Source organism: Anas acuta, chromosome 7 (assembly GCF_963932015.1).
Source record: "Anas acuta chromosome 7, bAnaAcu1.1, whole genome shotgun sequence".
Lineage (NCBI taxonomy): Eukaryota > Metazoa > Chordata > Aves > Anseriformes > Anatidae > Anas > Anas acuta.
In genome coordinates this window covers 22,443,225-22,470,251 of record NC_088985.1, presented here as the reverse complement: position 1 = coordinate 22,470,251, position 27,027 = coordinate 22,443,225, and the positions used below count along the sequence as shown (strand labels likewise).

At 35.6% G+C, this 27,027-nt stretch overlaps 1 protein-coding gene across 15 annotated transcripts in view; it reads right to left on the bottom strand.

The window, feature by feature from the left end:
* Nucleotides 1-27,027, bottom strand: part of CPEB3 (cytoplasmic polyadenylation element binding protein 3) — a 92,391-nt gene that overhangs the window by 35,082 nt on the left and 30,282 nt on the right. For 9 of the 15 annotated variants that reach the window (XM_068688100.1, XM_068688103.1, XM_068688102.1 and 6 more), the window contains 2 exons: nt 15,189-15,245; nt 3,167-3,190 (listed from right to left, as the gene is read on the bottom strand). The exons of 2 other annotated variants lie outside the window; for them this stretch is intronic. In XM_068688100.1, coding sequence (XP_068544201.1) covers nt 3,167-3,190; nt 15,189-15,245 — 81 coding nt within the window. The remainder of the gene's footprint in view (nt 1-3,166; nt 3,191-15,188; nt 15,246-27,027) is intronic. 4 more of the 15 variants (XM_068688106.1, XM_068688107.1, XM_068688095.1 and 1 more) reach the window with 1 other exon arrangement.

The following is a 27,027-nucleotide window of genomic DNA, read 5'->3' as shown; positions in this document are numbered from 1 at the left end:
TTTTATGAACATCGGGTACCAGAACGGTCTTGATTAGCAAGAATACATTGAATGCGCAATGTTGGCAGAGATCACAAATGCAAAAATCCACAGAAGCAAAAATCCTACTGTGCTTTTAAGCACCAGTGTAAAGACAAGGCAAATGCCACAATCAGAGACGCATTTAGAAATGCTACTCCTCACAGTCTAAAACAGCTGGTTGTCAGAAATGGAATTTTTAGAGCACAAAACAGGAAGGACTTGATGAATACTCTAATGCACGAACAGGTCATGCACATATATAAACATACGCATTTTAGGAGAAGAGAGAGTACATGCTTGAGAGAAATAATAAGTAGGGAGACTAATAATGTGTAAGAATATCAAATATTTACAGGCTAAATCTTTTTATTCTTTTCCCCCACAAACATACCTTCTTATAAAAAAAAAAAGATGAGCCATTAGTGGAAGTATACAGATCAGATGAACAGATATTAGAACGAGCTGTTCAACTAAAATATGGGTACATTTAGGAGGCTGAATGAGTGCTGAGTTCTGAAGGAAATCCAAAAATATGCGTAGTGGCTTAAAAAGCAAGATTTCACCTCTTATGTCAGCTGCTCAACAGTTCACAAATGTTGTACTCATTTGAGTACAAGAGATCATCTAAAGCTTTATAATTAAATATACAGTTAAATGTGTAAAGTACCCATTAAAAATAATGGAAGGCATAGAGAAAAGGGAATAGGGAATGATTGTTCACCGTCTCTCCCAAGTAGGGGGAAATTGAAGTGCATTAAACACAGTACATCAGTACATGGCAAGGCTCAAAGTAAGTCAAGCCATGGAACCCCTAACCACAAGATTTTTAGGATGTTAAAAATTTTACACAGGTTTAGAAAAAGGCCATGAGCAAGAAAAAACATCCTACAGCATTAAATACTGAGCCATCACCTCAAGGTACTCCCAGGGGCAAATCTCTGGGAGGGTATTATTGGAAAGCATCACTAAATGCTCTATTTTTATATGCCGGCATTTCCCATTTGTCAGGGTAGGAGAAAAGATACTAGGCTGGCTTTTCATAGCTGTGCTTACATCTGCACCTGAAAAAAATGGTCAAAAAAGTTAAAAACAAGATACTTAAAAGAATATGACTCAGCAGCTTGTGTGATATCTACAAAAAATGCTCAGCTCACTTCACAAAGGAAACAGGATTACGTAGAAAACTGCTAGGTTACACCAACCCCCAATGCATTTCTAACAAAGCCTCTTCTCACTGAAGGTGCTTAGTCACAGTGACAGACTGAAACACTAATTAAAACACTGTAGTGTAATAAACATGAAATGAGTCCCTGCACAGACTTGCCTCTGAGTACTCTGCATATTACCACAATGCAAATGGCAAAAACAATAATAAATATGAGAGCATTTGATAACGCATTTTTTTAAACAGATTATTGTAGAATTGCATGGTTCTTCAGGTTAGGAAATCTCAGAACAGTATACAATTCAAGGTAATGAAAGAGCAAGGATATCACAAACTTGGTATTGTATCAGTAGGGCAAGTCACAAAGTCCCTAACACTGATGACAGGACAGACGCGCACACACACTCACACAAATCTACTTGTTATAGAAAAAACTGAATTTCACAGAGGTAAAATTATTATGGAGGGAAACATGCATTTTGGTAAAGTAAAAAAATCCTGAAAGTCCAGCACATTCAGAACTTGTTTGGCTTGCTTTGTCATCACCACACTTCTATAAAAGAGCCCACACTGCATTTTACAGCCTACACTATATTCATTACAATTACTACCACGTTACTACATTTTGCTTCTACAAGTAAACACAAGTTGCAAGAAGTTAATAGTGCCCAGCTGATTTCCACTTCCTTTCCTACTCTGGTGCCATTTAATCAATCTGGAAAGACTTGGCACAATCTCATGTTCACACGCCTAGAGATTTTATATTCCACGTTTTTCCAATTTGTTTCAATATCATGAGATCACCAAGTAAGTATTAGAATGCTTTGAACATCTGTTAACAATAGACCATTCTCTGAAAGCAGGGAAAAAATAAGAAGGTAAGTTTGTGGGGAAAATTTAAGTTTCAAAAATACTATTTTTATATTTACTTTAGCTATAAAGTAAACACTAAACAGTCAGCTTGGAAACAAATAAGCTCAAATTATGTACTAGAAACTGTATCAGCACAGCCTGTACAGCCTACTACCTTATTCCCTACATATGTGCCTACTCCCAGTTATTTATAGACTATAGACTAGGTTGCTTGTACATCTCCACGCTTCCACACGAATTTGATGCAAATTCTATATTATGAAAAAGGAAAAAGCCTTCCAAGCAATGTCACATGCATAGCTCTGTCACAGAACATAGACTAAAAAAAAAAAAAAAAAGATAAAATGAAATTTAATGCCAAAGTACCCCAAACATATGGCGCTGCCCAACTCTAGCTGTTAAAAGCTGCAAGCTTCACTGTTACTTTCTCAATTAAAAAGCTACTGCACAGTACATAAAAATAAGGTACATTTGTAGTTTTCTCGATAGGCAGCAAGCTTGCTATTGTCCACATTCATTAATCTCTCAGGATAAGCTTATACACAGCACTACAAACATCCATATAATGTTTTCAGTCTGTTTTTTTACTTTTGTAAGGGTTGCCTAAATTACAAAATACTGTATTTTTTTCTGCTCCTGGTTATTGGTACCCACCACTGGTATTCATAATGCACTACCTAGGGTAATCAATGTATTTCTCAAATGCAATATTCAAAAGATGTTACATCTAAGAAAAAAGTGTGTTAGAAATATTAAATATATTAAACATTAAACTTTGACAAAAACACCTGAAAACAATCTTCATTTCTTGAACACCACGAACTTAAAATGATAAATGCTTGTCATGAAAAATAATCTTTACATTCACTCATCCTCCAATTCACCAATAATAGCAATACACTTGAAGTTACCAGCTCAAAATCATCATTGCTTTAAGCTGATATTAGAAGGGAGATGTCTTGCAAATGAAAAATATCAGATTGATTTATACGAAGCAATTGATCAACCACATAATGTTAAAATTGGTAATGTTATCTTATCATAAAAGAACTAGATATTTATTTCTCCCAGTATTCAGCAAACAAAACATTTAGTAAATACTTTTACCTCTTCTCCGCCCATAGCTCCTGGCTGCATGTAAACACAGAAGAAAATTGTCGGTACAGCTGTCATTAGATTTAGCTCCAAAAGCAAAGAAAATGTAGCTTCTACCTCTTCTCTTTTCCCTCCCACCAAAAGAAGAAAAAGACATACAAAAATCTGCAAAATCAAATTCAAACAACCCAAGACAAGAGAAAAAGTTTGAAGATGACACAGCCAGGGAAAGGAGGGGGGGAAAAAAACAAAAACAAAAACATAGCTGCTGTGCAAATTTTCTACATATCAAAGTTTAAAAAAAAATCAGGCACATCAAATTTACAGTACCATAGGAGATTAATTTAGGATTATGTTTTTAAGAGGCAATAAACATCATCAACAGTAATCCTAATTAAAATAAATCATTTCACATTTTATTAATTAGTTTGTGGACAATATATTTTCCAGTTATGTTTCAAGTTAAATAATTAGCCATCTGTAAACACTAAAATCCTACCACAACCACATGAACTCAATAGCCAGTATGTCAGTATGTTCAGTCTAATAAAAACAGATTGACAAATCGTCTTCATAAGTACCAGACTTAATTCAGCATTTCAGTGAGAGACGTACATCAATGACAAAATCCACAGAGCTGTACAAGTGCAGAAGCCACAGAACTATAAAATGTTTCATGATATAAATGGAAATGCAAGAAGCACTTTTTAATTTGACCTTTGGGAATATCAGAAAATCTGGAAAACAGTGTCTTGTACACGCGGACTTCAATCTATCGCAAAAGGTGTTCTTCCAAGGAAATCAAATGTGGAAGACCAGGGACCAGGCAGAGTTTTTCAACAGAAAGCAAGTTCAGGTGCTAGGTAATCCTTGGCTTGCCTCTGCCTCTTTTCACAGCAATACCATCTTTGCCTTCTCTGCCCCAACTCCATCTCTTGCTTCCACACTTAACACCTTGCCTTTGGGTCCTGCCTCACATGTCCAGGTTTTAGGTGTGATACATTTAGCTGCCCCTACGCTCCCCTTTAACCCACATCCTCTTGTTTCCTCTTTCTTCAATATTCCAAGCATCCCCTACTGTATGAACTTTTATCCTTCCCACATTTCCATCTTCGAATGCACAGCCTGAGAGCTCCCACCATGCTCCCAGCTTTCCCTGCCTATTTTTCTTCAGCCACAGTTTCATGGCAGATGCATGGTGGTGAGAACTACACACCCACTATCCTGTGCAAAGCACTGGGGCTACTCTGAGCACAGCAGGCTCCCTTCCACCCCCAGCACATGCACCAGGATCCCCTCTGCCACACAGGCGATTTCTTCCTCAAGTCCTGAAGAAACATAGCCTCAGACAGCATACACCTGTGTTGTGTATGCCCCACCACCATCCCCATCAGTGATGCCACAAAAGAGCACTTGCATCAGTGCGTCATTAGGGAGATTTGAAAAACTAAATAATAATTCAAAGTCTGTGATGAAGGACTGCCTCAAAAATTACCTTTTCCAAAAAAAATGGTGAGAGCTATTCAGCAAGGCAACTTAGGGATGTCAACATGCCCTTTCTTTTTCATTTACACAGGATGAGAAATAAAAACGTGCAACTGGAGACAAATTAATCAGTAATACCCATCTTATTGGTAACTTGAAGTTCAGAGCACAACAGACTTAACAGAAGTACTGGTTCATCAGATAAATTTCTTAACACCTCAGTCTGATGTAAATATTTTGGAAAATAAATGATCTAGAAGTTATTATTGAATGAAGATATTCAGGAGCCAATAAAAAAATATATGATTGCACGATTACAAACAACACAACTATCAGCATTGTATATTTGTAGAGCTTAGGGATATGGTTTAGTGGGGACTGTTCGTGTTAGGTTAGAGGTTGGACTCGATGATCTTGAGGTCTCTTCCAACCTAGAAATTCTGTGATTCTGTGTGATATATCTGAAGTTACTTTCTCTCCTGTGCAACTCCAACACAAGACAAAAGTAGGGAGAGCAGGAGCTCCTAAACTTGTATTCCGCGCAGATGAATCCACCTCCATATGCTGGTTCTGGTGCCAAATATGAATCTTTTTGCACAGAAAATAATCTCTCGAATGATTCCACAATTCAACTCAGAAGTGATTCTTTCCATGGTGCCTCACAGAACATTACGGCACCTAAGAAAATATAGCTACTTTAAGAATCAATGAACACCTTGCCATTTAAGCTGTGAGATCATTGCAAGCAGGCCCTGTTGAGTTAGTTGTGCAATTCCATGAAAGGACACCGCTGTGTTAGTGTTTCTCCGTTCCTTTGCACCTTTCTTCAACTCTGACAGGTAGGGAGTTACATAACCACTATGTCCCAAACTGCATGTACTCAAATACAAAGGAACAATACATTCTTTTTTACCTCCTGATAACTCTCCTGAAACTATTAACTCCCCTCATCCCATGAGTAAAGTGCATTTTGCAAACATGAAACCGTATATTGAAGAACAGAACTGTAAGCTTCTTTTTTCTTTTTTAAACAAATAAACAAAACAAACTCTCCAAACACCAATTAATGCAATCCCTTTAAGTAAATGTAGTGCTGCTGGGAATCTCAGAGGTCTGCAGCTAAGATTACCCATTGTTCCAATGTATCAAAATACACTAAATTGAAATGCTGAACTTTTAACTGCATCTCAAGGAAAGCTGTATGAAACTGATGAAATAGAACTTAGGTGGCTTGCATTTGAAAACATTTATCTGGTAGTCAAGAGAGAGGGGTTCTGCTGGTATAAGAATGCATTTGCAAAATGCTATGAAGAACCACAAAACTCTTGAGATGGCATGGCTGTGAGATGAGCATAGCTGTATACAAACTAAAGCACACATCCACCAAAGATAGCCCTCAAGGACTCAGAAGAAAAGAGTGACCTAACAACCCCAGCCTACAGCCCTGGAAAGGCAGAGGACCGGAAGATCCACAGCAGGATAATGCTGGCAAGAGAAGAAAAGGGATGCGGATAAGGGAAGTAACTTTAAACAACAAAGTAACTCTTGCTCATTTAACACACATCCTGAAAACCAAGAACATCATCAAGCAACAGAACATTTTATACTGTATATCAACAAGAACACCACCTTCACTCTTCAGCTCACTTCTTAGTCTGGGAATAACTTTGGTTTTGCCCTGTTGTTTATGTTGGAAGGCTCCAACACGAAAGGGACATTGTGTAATTTGTGTGATAAAAGCAAACCATGTAAATAAATACCAGAATTGCACAAACTATTTCTGAGAATTACTGTTAGGCAGGTGTTCTGCAATTCATTTGAGAGGTGAAACCAAGTGAAAAAAAAAATTAGAAAAGAAAGGATTGACTAAAACATTCTCATGACAAGAACCATATAACTCAGCTAGAACACGTGAGAGAGCTCATATGCAGTGCCCTACTGGGTAAGATCAACAATCCATCCAGACAAGTCTTCTGTTTTCCATAATGACACTACGGCCACTATCATGACTGGCCATTGTCAGCAGTGTGTTTCTCTCCTATGCCCTTTGCATTCATAGTCATTAGATTAGACATGTTAGGAGGCACATTCTTACCCACTTCTAATACCTTCTTACAGGCTTTTTGTTCACAATTTGTCTAATGATTTCTTGAACCTGTTGGTAATATCAGGAATTGGACTTGATGATCCTTATGGGTCCCTTCCAACTCAGGATATTCTATGATATCTACAAGTTCCAAAAGTAAGCTACAGAAGCCCTTCCTTTAGTGGGCTTTAAATGGATCTGCTAGAAGTTTTGCCAAATGTTCTTTTAGTCCTAGCTCTGAAGGACATGGTGAGCAGCAGTTCTACATTCAGTTTATCCACTAACTTTGTGATTTTTCTAAGGTTCCATCACATTTAAGTGGTCTTCTTTAATCTCTTGGTGATTCAGCACATTCACAGCAGACACAGACTATAGGAAAGAACAATTATAAGATTCATAGAAAATTACAGCAACCTACTTTGTAAATATGAAAAAATGAAAGAGCATAGCTGGCTGCAATAAATAAATAAATAAACCTAAGCCTTCAAAAGGAATAAAGAAAACAGAAACAATAAAACTGATGTTCATTATTAGGCTCACTAGCTTTCCTCAAGACTACAGAGACAAAAAGTTTCTAATACCCAAAGTCACGTGCTCTCATTGGTTTAATCTACTCCTACGGATGAGGAAGGCCATAAGAACTTTTTTTTTCATGAAAAACTATGGATACTTTTGGACCCTGACTGGTTTACCATTCTGGTCTCAAATCACACCTGTAACTGGTCTTGCTATGCTCTTATGAAGCTGGTAGCATGCACTAATCACAGTACAATTCAGTTATAAGTTAACAGAAAATAAAAATAGCAGCACTTCACAAAAATAAATACCAGTGAGTACTATGTGGAAGTTCAGTGTAGGAATGTGTAGCATCTGACCTAATTCAATTAAATGCTGACACAATGCTTCAGTACAAGAAGGTGTAATAGGGATATTGAACTATAAGTTACTGTGAACCAAGCCTTTGAAGTTAAGAAACACTTGTGAAAACAACAGCTTACTTAGTGTCCTGAAAACAACAGATGTTAGTCATGTGAAACCAGAAGCTTCAACTGTTAGAATGGATACCCAGTTAAAAGTCTGATTTTTATGGATTAGAAACTGATACTTATTCAACATGTTACTATCACTATCATAAAAGATTGTCTCTATAGAAACTTGAGTACTTGTTCACCTACCTCAAGCAGATGAAAAGCTTTCAGCAGCTTCATTATGGCTATATTAACAATTTGTGAGAAAGAACCTTCAGGAGAACCTTTTCTAATGCATCAAGCCTAATTAAAAATTAGTAACTTAGGTCTACAGACACATTGATGTACTTCCAGTAGGTTCATACAGGAGATAGCATTGCCAAATCAATTTGTCAGCTTGTCTTTTAATCAGGTTCTAACAGCAACATAGAACTGACTAGCTGTGAAATATCCTTTTCACAGATTTCAGCAGAGGCATGGGCAGAATTAGATTTTTCCTCGTGGTTAAAGACTGCATAATGCTCTTTACTGGAAGAATGCTATAAAACTAAAAAAATGAAAACATATTTATTATAATCTTATTAAAGTTTGTTGGACCGTGAGGATGATCTTTACTAGTTAGACACACCCCCTAAAAAAGAATGTCTAAGCCATGAGATCTGGTATGCCAAATACTGACTTACAAGTTACTGGCACTGGATCTTACTGAAACTTCTTGTCTGGTCTTGTTTGTTTTTTCTTTTGTTTTGTTTTTGTTTTCCTCATCGCTTTATTATAATACTGTGTTGGGTCTGCACATTGTACAGATCAAATAGTTAACATTTCAAGGAATAATAAATTTGTGAATCCATAAATTGTTATGGATTCAGAAGAACTAGATTTATACTCTTTCTATAACATAACTAAAAGTGAATCTCACCATGTAACTTCAAATTCAAAGTAAGCAACATAATCATTCACTTGTATCATCACATTTTACTTATAGAAGACTCAATAGAAATATTTTGTGTTAAAACGTTCCTTCTTCACTGTTGGTACTAAGCCTGATCTTGTTCATGCCATCATGCGTTTACAATACCAGAGACATACATTTCAATGAAATCTTAAAGACACTTCTTCAACTGGTGTAAAATAGCATTATCTCTAAGAAAAAAAAAAAAAAAAAAAAGAAGTCAACATTTTGAAATTTGAAACCAGGAACCTCCTTGATTTATAAGGTACCAGCATCTTATTTCTAACTTGGAAAACTAATTTGCAATCTTGAATCAATCAGCAGTTCAGAATAATACTTGCTTTAGGACACTGAATTGTGCAATAATTTTCTAAGATCAGAAAGGAAAATATGTCAGACTTTGTTTTTGAATAACGGGTCTCTGAATTCCTTCAGAGATCTGCAAGTTTGTAAGTGAACTAAAATGTCAATGAGAATGAATTAACCAACAAAAGGCAATAGAATCAAGTGCAATTATACAACGTATCTTTGCAATAACACTATCTCTGTAGCACATGCTTTGAACTCACTGAACATCTCTTTTTGCTGAACTAACCTTAAAAAGCAACTGAACAGAATAATCAAGGAAACTTGATTTTATGCCATTAAATACATAAACTGAGATTAAGTATTTGTGTGCATATAACAAGAAATGCAGATGCAAGAACTACATGCAACAGTCAGAATTTCTGTCAACTGAACTGGTGATTTAATTTGGCTCATCATAAATTTCTGAGCTTAGATAAACAAATATTTTATCTTTGTCAAGTGCTACACTTCTCCAACTTTAGACCACATATTTTAAGTTCCTCTATAACTTTGCTCATTTTAGGTAATTTTTTTGCTATACCATACATAACATTTATTTACATGTTTCTGATTTTTAAAAGTATCTACCATACACCAACCTGTCTCAAATTACTTGCGTGGAAAAATCATTACTGCAATTCCAGCAAGACAAGCCAAAAGTTTCCTTTGTTCACTCTGTCAACCCATGCTATTCTGCCTGAACGGTGAAGGTTATTTAAAATATGCTGTTGTTAAAGAATGGAAAAACAAAACAAAACAAAACAAAAAAACTCTGAATAAGAGCTAGGTAAGGAAGGTTCCATTTAAAAACTGGGTTTCCATACAGTCAGAAGCATATGAAAGTTGAAATAACCTAAGTAACTTCATTTGTAGCAATCGAAGCAATAAAGTTATATACACATAAACACAGCTTAAAATCTGTTCAACATTTTCACAAACTAAAACAGAAGTCAAGTTTGTCAGGAACAGTTTGCATACAAAAGCAAGGCCAATCCTTAATAAAAACAGCATGAATTTACTGAATCTAAAATACTATTTCTTGTCTAAATTTCTGGATTTTAACTAGATAAGAAGCAAGCTGGTAAATGAGCATGATTTAACAAAATTCAGTAAGCATTGTGCACAGAAGTGTGGAAAAATAAAAACTGTATTTGAGACAACAAAATTAAAGTTGGTTCACTATATAAACTTTTAGCATATGTTTCTACTGTGCTTTATATGCACAGAGATCTATTTGCTTACAGAGAAAGTTTACCATACATTCATCTTCCATTCTGAGATTGCTTTCCCCATTTTGTTGGGGCAGTATTTAAAATTATTTTTCCTTCTGCATGTTTCGGTGTTGGAGATTTGGAGGGCTACTTTCCATTATGACCAATTCCACAGAACAGCTTGTTTAAGAAAATAATTCTCTTTCTTCCCCTTTTCCTATGGCTAAAGAAAGCTATTCACAAAGAACAAGATTTCTGTCTTCCACTCTTTCTGAAGAGAATTTTGAAATAAATAAATAAATAAATAAATATAATCTAAATTATTAGCATTTGAGGATTGGGATGAGTTTTTTTCATCTAAGAGTGGTTCGAAAGACAGTTCTCAGTTTCCACTGATAGATGAGGTGGACGTCCAGACAGGCATCATGATAATTTGGTGGTATCTGCCTCAACAGTCCTTTCTGGTTCACTTCTTTCCAACACTAGCACTGCAAGCCTTATAACAATCTCCCTGCTAACGTATGTCAGCATACATATACAATTGAATCCCTTCTTCAAAAAACAAAACAAACAAACAAACAGTCCACATGCAAGTTGTATTCAGGTAAGGCCCACGCACTGGATCTCACTTTGTCAAATGTATGAACTAAATTTGATACTCAAAACTTGATGTGTCTGACATTTGATACTCAAAACAGTAAACTTAGGTCTAATACTGCTTAGATCTTTCTTCCTCATGCATATTTAGTAGCCAGGCATCTATGCAGGAGGCAAGGCTCATCTGTTTTTGTTTGTTTCCGTGTTAAAAGTAGATGAATAAATAAAACTCACATTTTTAACAGCCAAGATGATGGGCAGTCCCTTCATATTGCTTTCAATCTACCAAACCTAATTCTGGACTACAGTCTCATCTCTTCTAGCATGATATACATTGCATATGGAAAACTTTGGCAAATCTTGATCACAAAATGCTACAGAAACAGACCCAAAATAAGGAGGGATCACACAGATGAAAGGAAAGAACATTGGTGAGATTGTAAGGCAGGAAAAGTAGTGGGGAAAAAAGTACTGTAGTACACAGCTAGAAAATGTGTTTCATCACACATTTGAAAATACATCAGAACATACAAAAAACCAAACACAATAGTTCTTAAGGAGACAATTGTAAAAAAAAAAAAAAAAAAAAAAACAACAATACAAGCATAAATATATTTTGCTGTTGTTTTCTATCACGTCATAAGAATTTCCCCCCATAATTTATTATCCATCTTAATAAAACAAAAACAATATATACAAACACCTGAAATGTGCCCTTAAACCTTATCTTAACCTATTTTTAAAATTATCTTATTTAGAACAAACAGAACTAAATGACATTAACAAAAAGACAGTCAGATGGAGAGCAAACAGTACCAGACCTCACAGCTGATACATTTTCAGAAGAGACAAGAATGAACATTGGTAGCAGATGGAACATTTGAAGCCCAACAGCAGTGCAAAGTCACTGTACATAGGAGCCTTCGGAAAAACAAAATTCCAGCATTTCACAAATGTGGGTTGTCTTTCTGGGGGAAGGGATTGGTTGGTTTTATTTGTTTGTTTTTTAAACTACCTTCAGTCTAAACTAATTAAAATAAAATAGTAGTAAATAGTAATAAATAGTAGTTTGGGATCCCAGCAATAACATTCAGTGCTTCGTTCAAAAAACTCACATCCTTTCATTTATTCCCCATCTCCCTTTTTCACCCCCTATACTTCCCTACCCCTGAAGCTTGTTGTTGGTGTTCTGGAGTGCACAAGAAGCACTGACAATAACTCAGCACCTAGCAGGCAGGTAGGTGAACAATGGTGTTGGTTTAGTTCTCATGTCGCTGAATTGGAGGGGAGCGCATGTTAACACCATTGAGTTCATTTCGGCCAACCAGATTAATTTTTTTCAATTTTTACTTATTACTGTAAATATAATTTTTAATTAGTATTGCAAACGCCTACTAAAAGTACCAAGATCAACAGGTGATTTTTCTAGCATGAATTTAAACAAATAAAATCGTAATTCCATTTATGCTACATTTCCCCTAGAAATTACGGTATCAATTTTATTTAATAAGGTGCTGTAAATGAAAGTATATAAAAATTCTTCTACTGACTGCTTACATCAATATTAATGATTATTAAACAGTTTTAAAAAAGTGTTTTTAATCAAGTAGTGACATCTATTTCAATTAGACAGTATAATTGTTTTAAAGGGTTGAAACCAGTCAAACATTTGTAAACAAAAAAACTCCTTGTCTAAGTAATAGTAAAGGATAAAGTAATGTAATAATATTTGCAAAAGCAATAAAAATAAAAATAATAAAATATAATAAAAATAAAAAATATATATATTTGTAATCATCTAATTATTTGAGACCTACTGTATAGAAAAGCAGTGACTTTTCCTCTTTGTACAAGATTTCCAAATCTAAACATTTGCATATTCCTTTTGCCTAAACACTCTTCAAAATTATGCTCATGCAGCTCCTAATATTGGAACAGCACATTCCTCAATAAAAGCCAAATTTTCATTGAGAATGTCAAGCACCTCTGCACTATAAATCTATTTATATACATGTGCAACTATGTGTGCATTTACAAGCAACCTTTTCTATCTCACTAATCTTATTATTTCAGAACTCAGTGCTTTAAGGTGATGATATATAGTTTTGCGCAGTGATGACCAAACTGGTGGTAGTATACTCTGCACAAAGTCCTGACAACTAATGGCTTGAGATTTTAAGGTTCTTTGAACAGCAAGTTGCACCTTCCCTCAAGCCAAATAGCCCCTTCAACAATTACAGACACTTTCTCAAGACAGGAAAGCCCTGAGTTTCACAAGGCTATCGTCAATAAATAAGAATACCAGCTGCACTACAGTTGGAAGTGCTGCTATAAGGGATGGAAAGGAGCTAAAGAGACAACCTCCCCTCAAAACTACTTATGTGTTAAAGGGAGAGGGGAAAAGTTTTGTACTGCTGTTGGCATGAACCTATATTGTATATATAATCTTTCGGATTTTATTATTATTTAAATCCAGACCACATCCGTTACAACAGAGAAAAGAGTATTTCTTCTTGGGCTAACTTTTCTTAGCTTATTTCCCCATAGCAAAGATAATGGATCACATGGATCACAGTTCTAAATGTCTGTTTTAGCAGCATCCAAAAGAAGATTATAATCTAAAGCAGAAGATAATTTGTGAAGATTATTTACTTCAAAACTTGCTTTTATTCTCAATTTTTCAAAGATTTATGACCAAAAAGTAAGAGTTTTCACAGAACTATTAATCTAGCTTCTATTCTCTTAGTAATGGCCAAAAACAGCATGGAGGTTTGTTTTTTTATTTTTTTTTTTTGTATGAGATTTTATATTTCTATTCCTGTTTCTCAAAGATGTCTATCTACAGGAAATACTGAATTCCATAGCAAATGTCTTTTTTTTTTTTTTTTTAATAACTCAAAATTCAATCATAGTTTCTCATCCCATTTTCACAATTATATTACTATTGCCATCAGCAGTGGAAACACCCATATTACAACGAACACATTGAGACAACAATTCATGTCAAACAACAGCAAACAGTAATGTGTAGAATTTTCACGCACGAACACCCACATGACCAGCTTTCCCTTTCAGTAATGTCTTAATTATATGAAGCATTTCTCCCAGTTAATTACCCAATTTCCTATAAGATAGGCCCATAACAAAACATGGTATATATCCTAACTATGACTACAGAAACTCTGCAAAATATCATCTCAACATTAGATGCCTAAAACTAAAAGAACACAGTGGTTTTATGGGTTTCAAAAGTGACATTGGAAGCCACAAGCTTAAAACTTTTGCACCTTGTCTGTTCCATTTATTTTTTTGTTTTGTTTTCCTCTTCACATATAAAAATACTTCAAGTTCTGCTTGGTACTACAAAAAAACTATCTAATTTTACAAATAAAAATCTGCAGCTTCCAACAATACACAGTATGACTTATACAGCCAGTGCAAAACCAAAAAAAAAAAAGTAGAGAAGCTAGTAAATTAATCCTAACACCTCTGACTAATACAATATTCCAAGCAAAAACAAATTTCCAAGAAGTTAAATGACTCTTTCAGCACATACATATGTTTATTGCAGATAAAAAAGCCTGGAAATATTTGCTGGAAGTTTCCATTAGCACCTATCTTGCATTCAGATTACAGATACGCAGCTACAACAATTTCTTTGGAAAAAAATACTGTCATTAATGAAAAGCAATTACTCTAAATATTTTTGTAGAACTAGATATAGAAAAAGCATTGACTTGCATAGTTTAGTTCTGTGTGCTGGTGATGCCTAACACCTCCCCACATACAACCCCAGTATGCAATACAGCTGTCTGCAGAGCTTCCAGATACATTTGGGAAAGCTTTTTTGATGCATGTTTTTAGGACTCAACAAAACCAATCATCATTCAGTGAAGTTCAGTCCCCCACTTTTTCTCTTCATTTAGATGGCTAAACATTCTTTCCAATCCTGTCTACGTGTTTTAGAGAAGCCAACAAAGTAAACTATCAGTCAATGTAATTGTATGCAAAAATGGTAACAACTCATCCCAACAAAAAGAAATACGCCTGGAGAGGCATCAGAAATTAGAGTTACAGATTTAACACACACACACACACACACACACAGAAAAGAAAAGAAGGAACAACAAATATTGTTTTGCAATATTATATATATAGCAGGCATTATGAAGCTTCCAGGGGAGCACAGAGCTATTGTAAAGCAAATACAAAGAATCAACAATTCTACCAAGAAAATCAGAGAACTGATTCACAAGTCATTTTAAGATACTGCACAAACTTCTATGCAAATATTAGCACACATTTATGTCTAACTGTACAGCTATGTACACAGTTAATGTAAGAAAACATTCAGCATGACATTAGTTATTATATATTAACTACTTACTATTAAGAGCCATAATATTATCTGTTCCTGGATGATGGAAGTTTATTCCCATACGCCCTGCAATGCAAATAAAAGCTATTTGTAATGTTTTATTTCAAAACTGAATGAATTTTGCTAATATTAAAAATTGCTAAAGGAGATGTACAGTCAGGGTAGCCAAAACTCCCATCTACCAAAGACAACCTGCCAAGAACAAACGTTTGAGATATGTAACACCGTACCTTTAACGTTACATACTTAAAATACTGAAAATCACAAAACAATGAAATAAATATTTCTTTAGTACATCCCTTTGGCTTTGTATTAGGAAAGTATTATATTCACCCTTTCAAAATAAGGCCTCAATGTTCAGCACTCCACTTGCTGAAGTTATGTCATTTATAGTGCTTCAAAGGCTTCAAATGAATACAGCATTATAAAAACACCACTAACTAGGTAAACATAAATCACTATTTTCCATACTGTGACACCAGAAGCCCTTGAGTTAACAGATCACTAGAGACTGGGAGCACTTACTCTGCTTTTGTATTCTTCTCTAAGAATCTGCCATCACTTACTATTTGAGATAAGTCACTGTGCTGAAGGGAGCTTTGTTCTAGTGGAGTACAGATGCTTTCCTGTACTTTGAAAAATATTTATTCTTGGCCCATAACATGGGATCATCATATACAGCAGGTTCATCATGAAATTCAAATGAACTCTGCTGCTGTCAGATTCCCAGAAACTAGAAAGTACCAACTTTAAGAGTTGAAAGGTGCTGAAGAAGATTTTCAATAACTTCAGGAATTGAGGGGTGGGAAAGAAAAATAAATAAATAAATAAATAAATCACACTTTACGTTGCTTTAGAGGAGACTGCTCTTACTGAGAAAGAATAGATTGGGCCAAGTAAGTGAACCAGCTTGACTACTGTTCAGATTAGTTTTAGTTTCTTAGATACTACTTAATCAAGCTGAAGTGTTAAAAACATACTGAAGAAGCCAAAGAAACTTTGTAACAGGGCTTACTTCATTAATCCCCCTCCCACACACACAGGCAATTTGAAAAATGTAAATGATTTAGTCATTGTTTGGAAAATGATAAAAAAAGATTATTATAGCCATGTAAACATTTATTTTAATTTTAGGCTTAAGTTACTTACAAGCGTTGTAACCTATTTCACATGCTCCCTGTATCTTTAGATCTGTGGTGAAGTTTAGGAGCTAAGTAGAGGGCTCACATTTATGCACTATGTTGGCATTCAGATATAGGAGCTTAAGACCCACTCACTACACTAAAGAAGCAATACAAACTAGTAAGTTCCTTCAGTGTAAATCCTCTTCCCTACTACTACAAAACCAAATTTAACAAATACACTTGGAAAAAACAGATTGGCTAAGGCCAATCTTCTCCAACATTTTTAGCTCCTATCAGTAAGTTAAAGCCTTGTATTTCAAGTCACAGAGACTGCTGTGCTGTAATTAATACTCTTTCTGAACAGATGTAACAGTTTCAGCACACTTCTGAAAGGAGAGTCAAAAACAGCTTAAGAAAAGCAAATAGATTTTCTTTACATTGTGATTTTCTCATTCTTTTATAAAAAATGTGCCCCCATCCAGTAAGAGTAGTGACGGAAATAGCACCTGCAGAACAGAGGGGGGCAAGAAGAAAGGCAAACAAAATTTTCATTTTACTTTCCAGCTCCCTGAGCAAAGCTTCTTAAAGAGATCTTCATTAACTACTTCAGATTTCCTCATTACAGACCTAATCTCCTATAGTTCACAATATATTTTCATCACATTAATCTGTCAATGCAGAAACATTAAGGTTGTATTATTTCTGTTAGTATAAGCCTGTGCTAAAATATTTCAGAAATCTTGCCAGACTCACAGTAATTCCCTTTGCTTAACTGCTTATTTTGTGAGCATGAGGTTACAGGTATTTTTTATTATTAGGACAAAAGGTGTACATAATGTACCCTTGTAAATTAATACCTGTAATGGAATAAAGCGGACTGCTACGAAAAAAAATAGAGTAACATTTGAATGCATAATGCTCGGATGGGTTCTCCCTCTTCCTTTGCTAAAGCTGAAATTGTGCAGTTTGACCGGCTTCAGAAATAGAACCGTATCTGTGACATCTGGGCTGGGTTTTTTCTTCCCTCCAGGCAGTCACTGGACCAGGTGCTGCTTGCATGACATTTTGTCACCTGCCCTTGGCCTGCTATTTTTAAACTGTTCTTGTCAGCTATCTTTTAAGAGGAGCAGAAAATACAGAGCAGCACAGGCAGAAGGACATGGTCGCATACTGAGCTAAGCAGTAGTGGGTATAATTCTGTGCATCTTCAGAGGACCCCTACTGCGATTCTATGGAGACAGATTAACGGGACACTGGCAAAGCACACTTATATCAAAAGCATTCAAAATGGACTGGTAATGCACCATAAATAAAACAGTCACTCAAATTATATAGCCTCTCAATATTAGCTACATCTTCTGAATATCTTACTGTTTGAAACAAATTCTATTGAAGGAAAAAAAAAAAGCCATGTGCAAATTACAAAGCTCCATAATTATTTAAGGAACAAGAATGAAGCACAAAAGGTGCAATAAAACTGTGAAATGCAATTAGGAACACGCAGTCCCAAGGAAGTATTTGGGTTAAACACATAAATGACTATCAGAAAACAATCCTCATTAGGGAAAGCACAAGTACGCTACCTGGACTTTCACAAAGTCCACAAGCACACATTTCCAAATACGGTTTTAATATGAACTCTCTAGATAAAATTTCCACTCTTCAAGAATCTGAAGCATAGAAGGCAGAATGCAGAGAGGTTACAGCGCAGAAGTTACATACTCCAGCAGTTCACTGAAGTCATAAATAGGAACTCTTTCTGTAACAACATACCCAGTACTTGTACTCAGCATACATCTGCCGTTTTCAGTTTGCCTGTCTTGGTTTCATAGCTATCTACTGAATATATCTTCAATTACATACTTTTATAACACACACTTTCTAGGACTATAACAATGATCACACAAGTCCTTTTCTTTCCTATATAAAAAAAAAAAAAATAATAATAAGAAGAAGAATCCAGTTCTATACCTCTTTCTTTTTAAACATTTCAGAGCATAAACAAGGTTTTAACTATTCTTGTATAGCCCAGGCTAGTCTTTTGCGTGTCTTCTTATGTCAATAAATTCCTTAAATTCTCTCTCCTAACAGCATTTGGAGAGACTTCTCTGGCTGGACTTCCTAAGTTCTCTGCTGCATGTCCAATATGCTTATGGCAGAGAGCCCGATTACTTCTTGGAGCACATCAAGCATATGCATCTTCTCTTCTGTATTACACTGGAAATAAGAGCATGCTATCTTTGCTAAATTAAATTAATTCAAGTTAAATAGTTAAATTCAGTATCTTATTTTCTTAATGCATTAGTTTTCAAAAGCATTTCAGAGCCCTGTCTACACTTCTGGTCAATTTATAATTATCACTTCAGTCAGGTGGAAATGCTTTCACTGAAGATGAATTTAATTCTTAATAAGTTAATGTTTAAGCCGGTGAGTATGTTTCTTGCCTCCCAATTCATCCAAATAATTTCAATTTCTTCTTAAATGCTCCTAATTAGTGTCATTGCAGAAGATCCAAAGTCATATTTTGTCTGCCTTTGTCTACTCAGACCTAAGTACTAGAGCTAGGAGTTTCAAAATCCTTAGTTCATTTGTTCCTCCACCACTCTTCTCTATGCAGCATCTTGGTATTCACTTGCGTAGTGGTTCAAATAGTGCTGTGTCACCAGAACAATCTAAATCTAATTTATCTAATCCTAAAATACTGCCATTCTTCGTAGAAAAATATAATGATTTTGAAACAATTCAGAAAACTTTCTAGCAATTGAGGAAGTATACCTTTCACCAACGCATAATCCAATTTTGTAGAGTTGTCTAGATAAGTTTGAGTTAACAGTTTTAAGAAAGAATGTTGTTCCAGATATATTAAACATAAATATCAGGCATGGTTTTACTACTATTACAGGATTTTTGGCAGCATCCAGTGCCACATTTGCCTATAACAGTTCCCTTACTCTCAACTCTAAAACCCATTACTTCTAGCAGACATTCTTATGAGCACAATCTGTTCACAACTACATGTAAAACTGATCTTTGATTTCATCATTGTGCATATGCGCCTGTGTTACTATTATTTTCCTGTGGCTGAAACAAACACCAGTGATTAACCAGTTCCAGACCTTCAAGTAACATTTTTGCTTTAGGAGATTTCTGAAATATATTTACTTTTTCTTCTTAAGTACATTATGGGTTTTTTTTGTTTGTTTGTTTGTTATAATTTGTGAAACCCTAATCAGATTCTTGATATGAACATTCACGCAGTGAAAGATTTTTAAGATTACAGTTACCTATTTTCATAATTTTGATATTAGAGTCGACATTCCAAGAAGTTATGTTTACAGCTGGTTATATATCAAATAAGACTTGTTGCACTGTTACACCTCCTGGCTTTCACTAAGATTAACCACCTACACCAATTCAGTAGCAGGCATTTGGCATGAGATCTGCTACGAAATAGCCAAGGCAGCCTGCTTTTAACAGATCCTGAACTCACTGGGAAGGAGAGCTTCCTCTCAGTTCTTAAGATTGTTGTTGATATGAGTCACAAGTTTTGACTAAAGACTCCAGTGGCAAGGTCAAATGAAGCTGTCAACAGGACTAGGTCTACTCTATTTCCTTAATAATAATATCTCCTTGACGATTCTTATCTCTTCTATCATATGATTTTGAAGCTGGTACCAACAAAAGGCGTTCCATACTGCAATGATTATTTGGATGGACAGGTAGCAAGTCAGATAGAGCAAAGTTCGGACACAGATGTGCAAAAATCAAACCAAGACCTCAAACATCTGAAGCAACAGTAGACCCCTGAATGCATATGGGTACAAATAGTTTACAGCAAGCACACGCACCCCTGGCTCAACATGGCCAAAAAGTGTGAAACGTGCGCATGCATGTAGGAGTTTAAAACATTTTTATCTGAATAAACCTTAGGCCATTCTCTCTTCCCACCCTACCCCCAATACAGACACCTGACACTGATACTATACTAACTCAACAAATGTGCCCAAACCAATTTTAAAAGCAACAACTGTGTAAGCAAAGGTCTGTACAGATAATTATAAAAATAAAAGATAACTCCATGAAGAACTTTCAGGGTTTCATCTGTTTGGTTGGTTGTGTTGTTTGTTTTTTAAAGGCTATCTATAATTTGTTCACATATATAATTTAGGCACCTATTTGGGAACCAGATGTCTTTTGCACATTAACATACTCAGCAGAACAAAATACTACTGTTTGCCAGAACAAAAAAACAGAGATCTATTACTGTGTTCTCACAGTATATATTATTACTGTGCAAATAGTTAGCATGGCAATGGGAACAGAAGTGTGCAATTAGCAGCTATGAATATCAGTAACAAAGCCTGCTGATACTAACTTCTTCCTACCACTGACTACATCAGTATATGCCATCGGCAGAGAAAGCAACCTATAAAATAAAACACCATACACATTACAATGAAATGCATTCCTCTAAAGCCAATTGGATTGCTCCAATAAAACACAAAGGTCTCACATTTCAGTGGTGCAAACATTTTTAGCCTGAAAACAGTTATATTTTCAAAATATTAGTATCTTAAAAGCAAGACCTAATGAACAAAAAAGGAAATCTGGCTTTACCTATGAGGAGCAGACAAGGATGTGTACACAAATATACCCATTCTACATGCAGCTCTAGAACTGTATGTGAAAATTGGTATTCTCACTGGGCAGGCCAGTGGGGAATAAAATCAACCCCTAAAAAAAGCAGATTTTTCCATCACCAGCCAGTATGAAAATATATAAAACCTTCAAAAGAGTAGAGAAGTGAGGAGAAAAAACAAACAAACAAAAAAAAAAAACAGTAAGGAAAACAGTAAGGACAGTTCTCAATAGTACAATATAAAAATGGAAATAAAGAGAAGGAAAAGAAAAAAAAAAAAACATGCATCTGTATACCCAGTTCCATTAAGAAAACAATGGGAAGAAAGGAAGAAAAAGCCCCAGTCCTGCTGAAAACAGGTAAGACAAGGACATGCTGGATGCCAGCAGCAAATTAAGAAGCACGGTCATACTACAGAATCACTGCATTAAGCACTTCTTAAATTTAAGAAATATAAGGTCTTCAATGGTCATATTCTGTCCTGAAACAAACATTAAAGAGGATTTTCTTGAAAAAGGAGTGATTAAAATCCAAAGGAAACATGGTATGTTTCCTTTAAAAGGATTAGCTTGGGTGGCCTAATTTTGCACATAAATACATGTGCAAACATCTGTCTGCTCACTCTGATTTTCATGTTCATTTACCAAAAGGTGTCTGATGAGCATCAGCATTTTAAGAAAAGCTGTTACAATGCACTTTTTCTAACAAAAGTGTTGCAAAAAGCTCTGACTGGGTGGCATGCCCATTTCTAGGGCTGAGATGATTGCATTTGTTCTATTTGCATGACCTTTGTGTTCAGCTGCTGATTGCAAACAAATGTGATCGTTCACCTTCACTTTTCTCAGGTCATGTGGCAAACTTACTGCTTTACTTACAAAAAGCTTATGAACAATTAGAGCAGAACAAAATCCAGTGGCATGCACTAAAATTAACCGAAGATCAAGATGGAAAGCAAAGTTCCATTCTATAAGTATTACCATATTCTCTAACTCATAGAATCTTCAAACACTTTGGCAAACTTCATAAACAAGTTAGCCAAGTTAAACATAAACATGAAATCTTAAATTCGACTTAGTTTTCACATGACCTGATGCAGTCTTTACAATAATTAACGTGTAGTAACCCCAATATCTTCAGTTTTCTATTGTGCAAACATATGGGTAGCATTCAAATTAACTATTGAAAATCAATATGAAATGTCCTACCACAGATGCTGTTTCTACCTCTGAACTTTAAATTTGCAGTTAAAGTCTCAAACAATCTCAGAAAAACAAATGCTAGCATAACCAAGCATGTTCATTCTGCTGAAATAGCATCACATAATTAGCACATATTTTGTCATGTATCCTTCTGCAGTTTGGTATCTAGTAAAAGTAGTTCTAACATAGCCTACTCCGGAAGTTCTGCTTGTATGTGTTGTCTCCAAATACTCATACTTGAAGATATACCACACTGACACTATAAAAACCTCAGAATTCTTGCTTCCTTGGGGATTTGCACATTACAATGTTCGTTTTCAATCTTACTTGGAATAAAAAACAAAAATTACTGTTATCCACCATGACAGTAAGTTTAAAAAACATGTATTTCAGAGGGCTCTAACTTTCTTCCTTAATTTAATATTTTGACTCAGTTTCATGACCTGTCAGTGGCACATGTGCATAGCATATGATCCAACACAGCTGAAATATTTTATTTAATTAAAAATAGAACAAAGGCAGCTGCTAGTTACTACTGATCAAAATATTTTTTATAGATCAGAATGCCTCAGTTTGTGTTGCAATGCAATAGTTTGACACAGATAAACACATTGCAACAGTGACATATTACACCATAGACATGAGAGACTTTGATGTAGGAAAGAGATGTTTTAGTTGGTAATAAGCAGCAGCTCCCCATAGTTATTCTGATAATTCAGTTTTGCCCTTACCGTTGGTATGTAGGGCACACATACCAACAGGTTATGGAGTATTGCAAATATATCTTTCCCTTGCTAAACAAATCTCTCCTCCATGTTTCTGTGGTGTATAGTATATTTATTTTCTGAGCTAAAAATAAGATGTGCAGTTCAGGAAAAGTATCTTAGAAAAACATTGCACACTTCTGCCAGGGAGGTTGGTTTATGATTGACACAAAACAACCAGATGCACTTGGCCATATACAGTAATTCATCTTTAACTACAAGAAACATATAGGCTTCTTTGCTGTCGTCCCCCTCCCCCCCCCATTTTTTTTTTCAGATGAGAAAAAGATTTTTTGTATTGACTGAAAGAGGGGGAAAAGAAAATGTTGAAACTTATCTTGACAGCAAATAAAGCAGGTAAGGAAATCTGTCCAACTGTCTTGAATGAGGAAAAAGAAAATGAGACTTCCTTTTAAAGAGTTTACAGCCTTCACACAGCTCCCAGACTACAAGGACAGGAGAGGAACATTGAACAGGGTATTTCTATCTGGCAGAAAAAGCTGGGGCAGGGGGGAGAATCAGTTTCAGACAGAAAAACAGTAAGAGCTGACACTGAAAACCTGCCAAGACTAGGCTCAAGATAAATTGCAACATAGAAGGATAAGCTCCTAATTTATCTAAGTCCAGAATCCTCCAAGTTAGATATCAAATCTCTCTTACAGCATGAAACACCCAAAGAGAGCTAAGTGACCCTAGCTAGAGAGGACCAAGCAAGCCTGCCAAACAGGCTGAATCCATACTCTGTCAATACAAGTAATTCAATATTGTCAGACCGAGGATCATTTAGTTTCTGCTGCACTAAAATCCTTCCGTATTTCTCTTGTTCCACACTTGAAACACCACCAAAAAATCCACTAAATCACATGTCCTCTCAAAGGCAAGTGGATCATGCTTTATTTTTATTTTTTAAAAGTTACCTGCTTCAGTGACCTTGGAATAAACTTGATTTTTACAAGTCACTTTGTCTGATCATACATCAGATTCAGAGACAGCATGAAGCTTCAACTACCATAAACAAGACAGACTTCCTTTCACGCTCCTGAACTTCTCCCTTACCCACACTGAACAGAGCAGAGCACAAAGAACTGACCACAATGAGAAGAAAGCAGCACCATTACAGTTTGCTCCTTATGTCAGAATCTCTTAGTTAACCCTCCCATTCACACTCGAATCAAAAGCCCTTGCTCTATAATTATTATTTTTTGTTTTAAGGACCTGTTAAGATGTGAGGGGCTGCATATGACAAGAAGGGCTATGCGTCAAGCAATGTTACAAGATTCAGATAAATCACAAGCAATATTTCACTAATGAACAAACGATATACAGAGTACTTCTAAAAATAGGTATTTAGTAAAGACTTTGTTGCCAGTGGCAAGCTGAAATAATCCTGAAATAGCTGCACTGGTTTTGTAACTTGCATTGCAGATTATAACACATGTACAGCTTTTGCTGGAGTATTGAAATCTTCGAGTTTTCAAAGTCAGAGTCTTGTGCTACTCATCTTTTTATCCCTTCTATTTAAACATTTTGAAAGTAAATATTAAAACTAATAAGGCCAACTGACTTGTAGACTTTGTTAGCTACAATTGAGAAAACAAAGCTTGTTTACCTTGTTTTTTAAACTGGTGCGTATGTGTATGGTTGTTTTACTTTTGACCTACACAAGAAAATACTGCACAAAAACTAAGGACAGTCACAGATGCTAGAGGAAGGGAAGATTTAAAAGAGAAAAACACACCCAATTTACTATGAAAGAAAGAGGAGGTAAAGTGGAGTAGCAGCAGCTCAGGGTTGGTTAAGATAATAAGATTACAGAACTAAGACTTTTCATTTAACACAAGCAGCATTCACAGAGGAACATCTATAAGAAACTGAAAAATCTGTCTGAAGCATACAAACAGTACACTTGGAAAGCTTACAGAAGAAAGCTAGTGAACACGTGGTAGTGGCTGGAGAAACAAGCAAAACCAAGTAGAGTTGATTGCTTATTTTATCAAAATAAATGTGCTGATACTGTAAGGGGGAGAGAGAGGTGGGATAAATAAGAAACAAGTGAGTTTATAAGTCAAGGTGAAGTGAAATCAGAGGGATGGCAGCTGAAAAGCTGCATCTGTAGCATGGGAAAAGGAGAGTCGGAGGTACAGAAGTGTCATTCAGCTTTAACGGAGAAGGCACCAACAAAAAGGTGACAGGAGAATGATTTGAGGAGTAGATCAAAGTTTTATGGATGAGAAGGATTCAGTTAAAATAGTACTGTAGATCTATTTAAAAATGTCAGAGGAAAACAGCAATTCTAGGAGGGGAGAACAACCATGTCCTGGGACAGCCACTCCCATGAATATCGCCAATCACGCTGCCTAATCTGAAAACTGGAGTGGAGGAAAGGGCACGCCAGGTCAGGCAAGGCTGGAGGTTAGCAAAGTCAGCCCTGCACTTGGAAGTAGGAGGAAAAAAAACAAGGGAGGAATTAACTACACCAATGGAAAAACAACAGCTGGGCTGTTTTCTCTCTGAGATGGAGAGAGAGAAAACTAATAGTAAATAAGAATTCTCCAGAAGTTACTGGTCTGGTAGTTGGAAGCATACTAAGTAACAAAGCAGAAAGGCCAAAGCAGGGGAGAAGCACTGAGAAAATACAATAGTTAGAAAGAGCACATTCAGTGAGTGACAGAAACATTTATAAAGCTAGCAATCATACTGGCAAATGGAATAGATCAACTCCAACTTTACAGTTAATACCCAGCTCCTTGGTTTGGTGCTTTGAGCAGAAGATAAACAGTTCCTACTGCTTTCAAATATCTCCTTAAACTAGTCTGTCTCCTACACAAATTGATAATGACCATAATATTTTCACCTCAGTGAGGTTGTTTTGAAAAAGGTATTTTGCTTGGAAAGCAAGGAGATATTAAATAAAGCCAATAATCTCATGTTACCTCAGGCTTTGAGGTACCTACAAAACACCAACATTACATGGTGTTATGGTGCTGCTGCACGTGCTCAGCTGAGTATTGAAAACCTCATGATAGAAGGAGCCAAGGATACAACAGAATTAAGTATTTGTACCCATTATTACTTTATGGGTTAATATTATAATCTAAAAGTATTTTAAGAACTGTTGTTAAGGGACATTAATAAAAGTATAAGCAAAATTGCTTGTGTGATTTTAAGGTCTGTCTTCTAGATTAATACAATTTCTAATCCAATCTTCCTCATTTTTTCATTCTCAGGTTCATATGAAAACTCAGTCTTTAAAAAAGTGAGTCTCAATTTATGTATTTAACTATGTACCAAATTGAAAAACACCGTGGTTTAACTAGGATATAATTAAGTTAATAGGGCACAATGAACACCTAAATCTGCTTAGTAATAATTTGTTGTTGTGTTTTTGTCATTGTTGTTTGTTTTGCTTTTACTTCTTTGTTTAAATGGACATAGAAAATACCATTCATATTCAATGTATATCCAGCAGAAATCTCAATTTTGTGGAGCTAGGTCTTTATAAGTTTCAGGTTAACATTTATGTTGTAGGACTACATCAGAATAGAGATGCAACAGTGTTTCTTGCTATTTTAAACAGGTGGAAAACGGTTAAAGGCACAGAAGTACAGTACAAGAAGTATCAGGATAATTTGGAAAGCCCAGGTTAAAAGAGCTGAGAGTACAGAACTGAGCTTGGAATGATTGTAAAATCTCTGTACCCAGAAAGATGATGAAAGAGGCACATGACCAAGAAGAAATATTTTTCCACAGATACTATTAAACAGGAAGGGAAACAAACGAGGTAACTGTCACATCAGAGAAGTATGTATACATGTAGTTGCATCTGAAGAGTCATACAAAACAATTTCTTCTCTGTAGGTTCCAGTGTCCTGATTTCTTAGAGTTTGGGAATAATTTTTAGCTCAATGCTTCCCTTGCATTTGGCTTACTGTTAGCTTCAGTCTTCAAAGTAAAAAATAAACATTAAAAAAAAATAGCAGCTAGTTAGCAAGAATGTGTACCTATTTTGAAACTTAACCAAAGAAAGATTAAGACAGAGGACAGTGACAGTCGATTAAGATTAGTTATTCATTGAAAAGCTTCCACAACCTTTTACTACTCCATATCATTAGTATTAAAAAT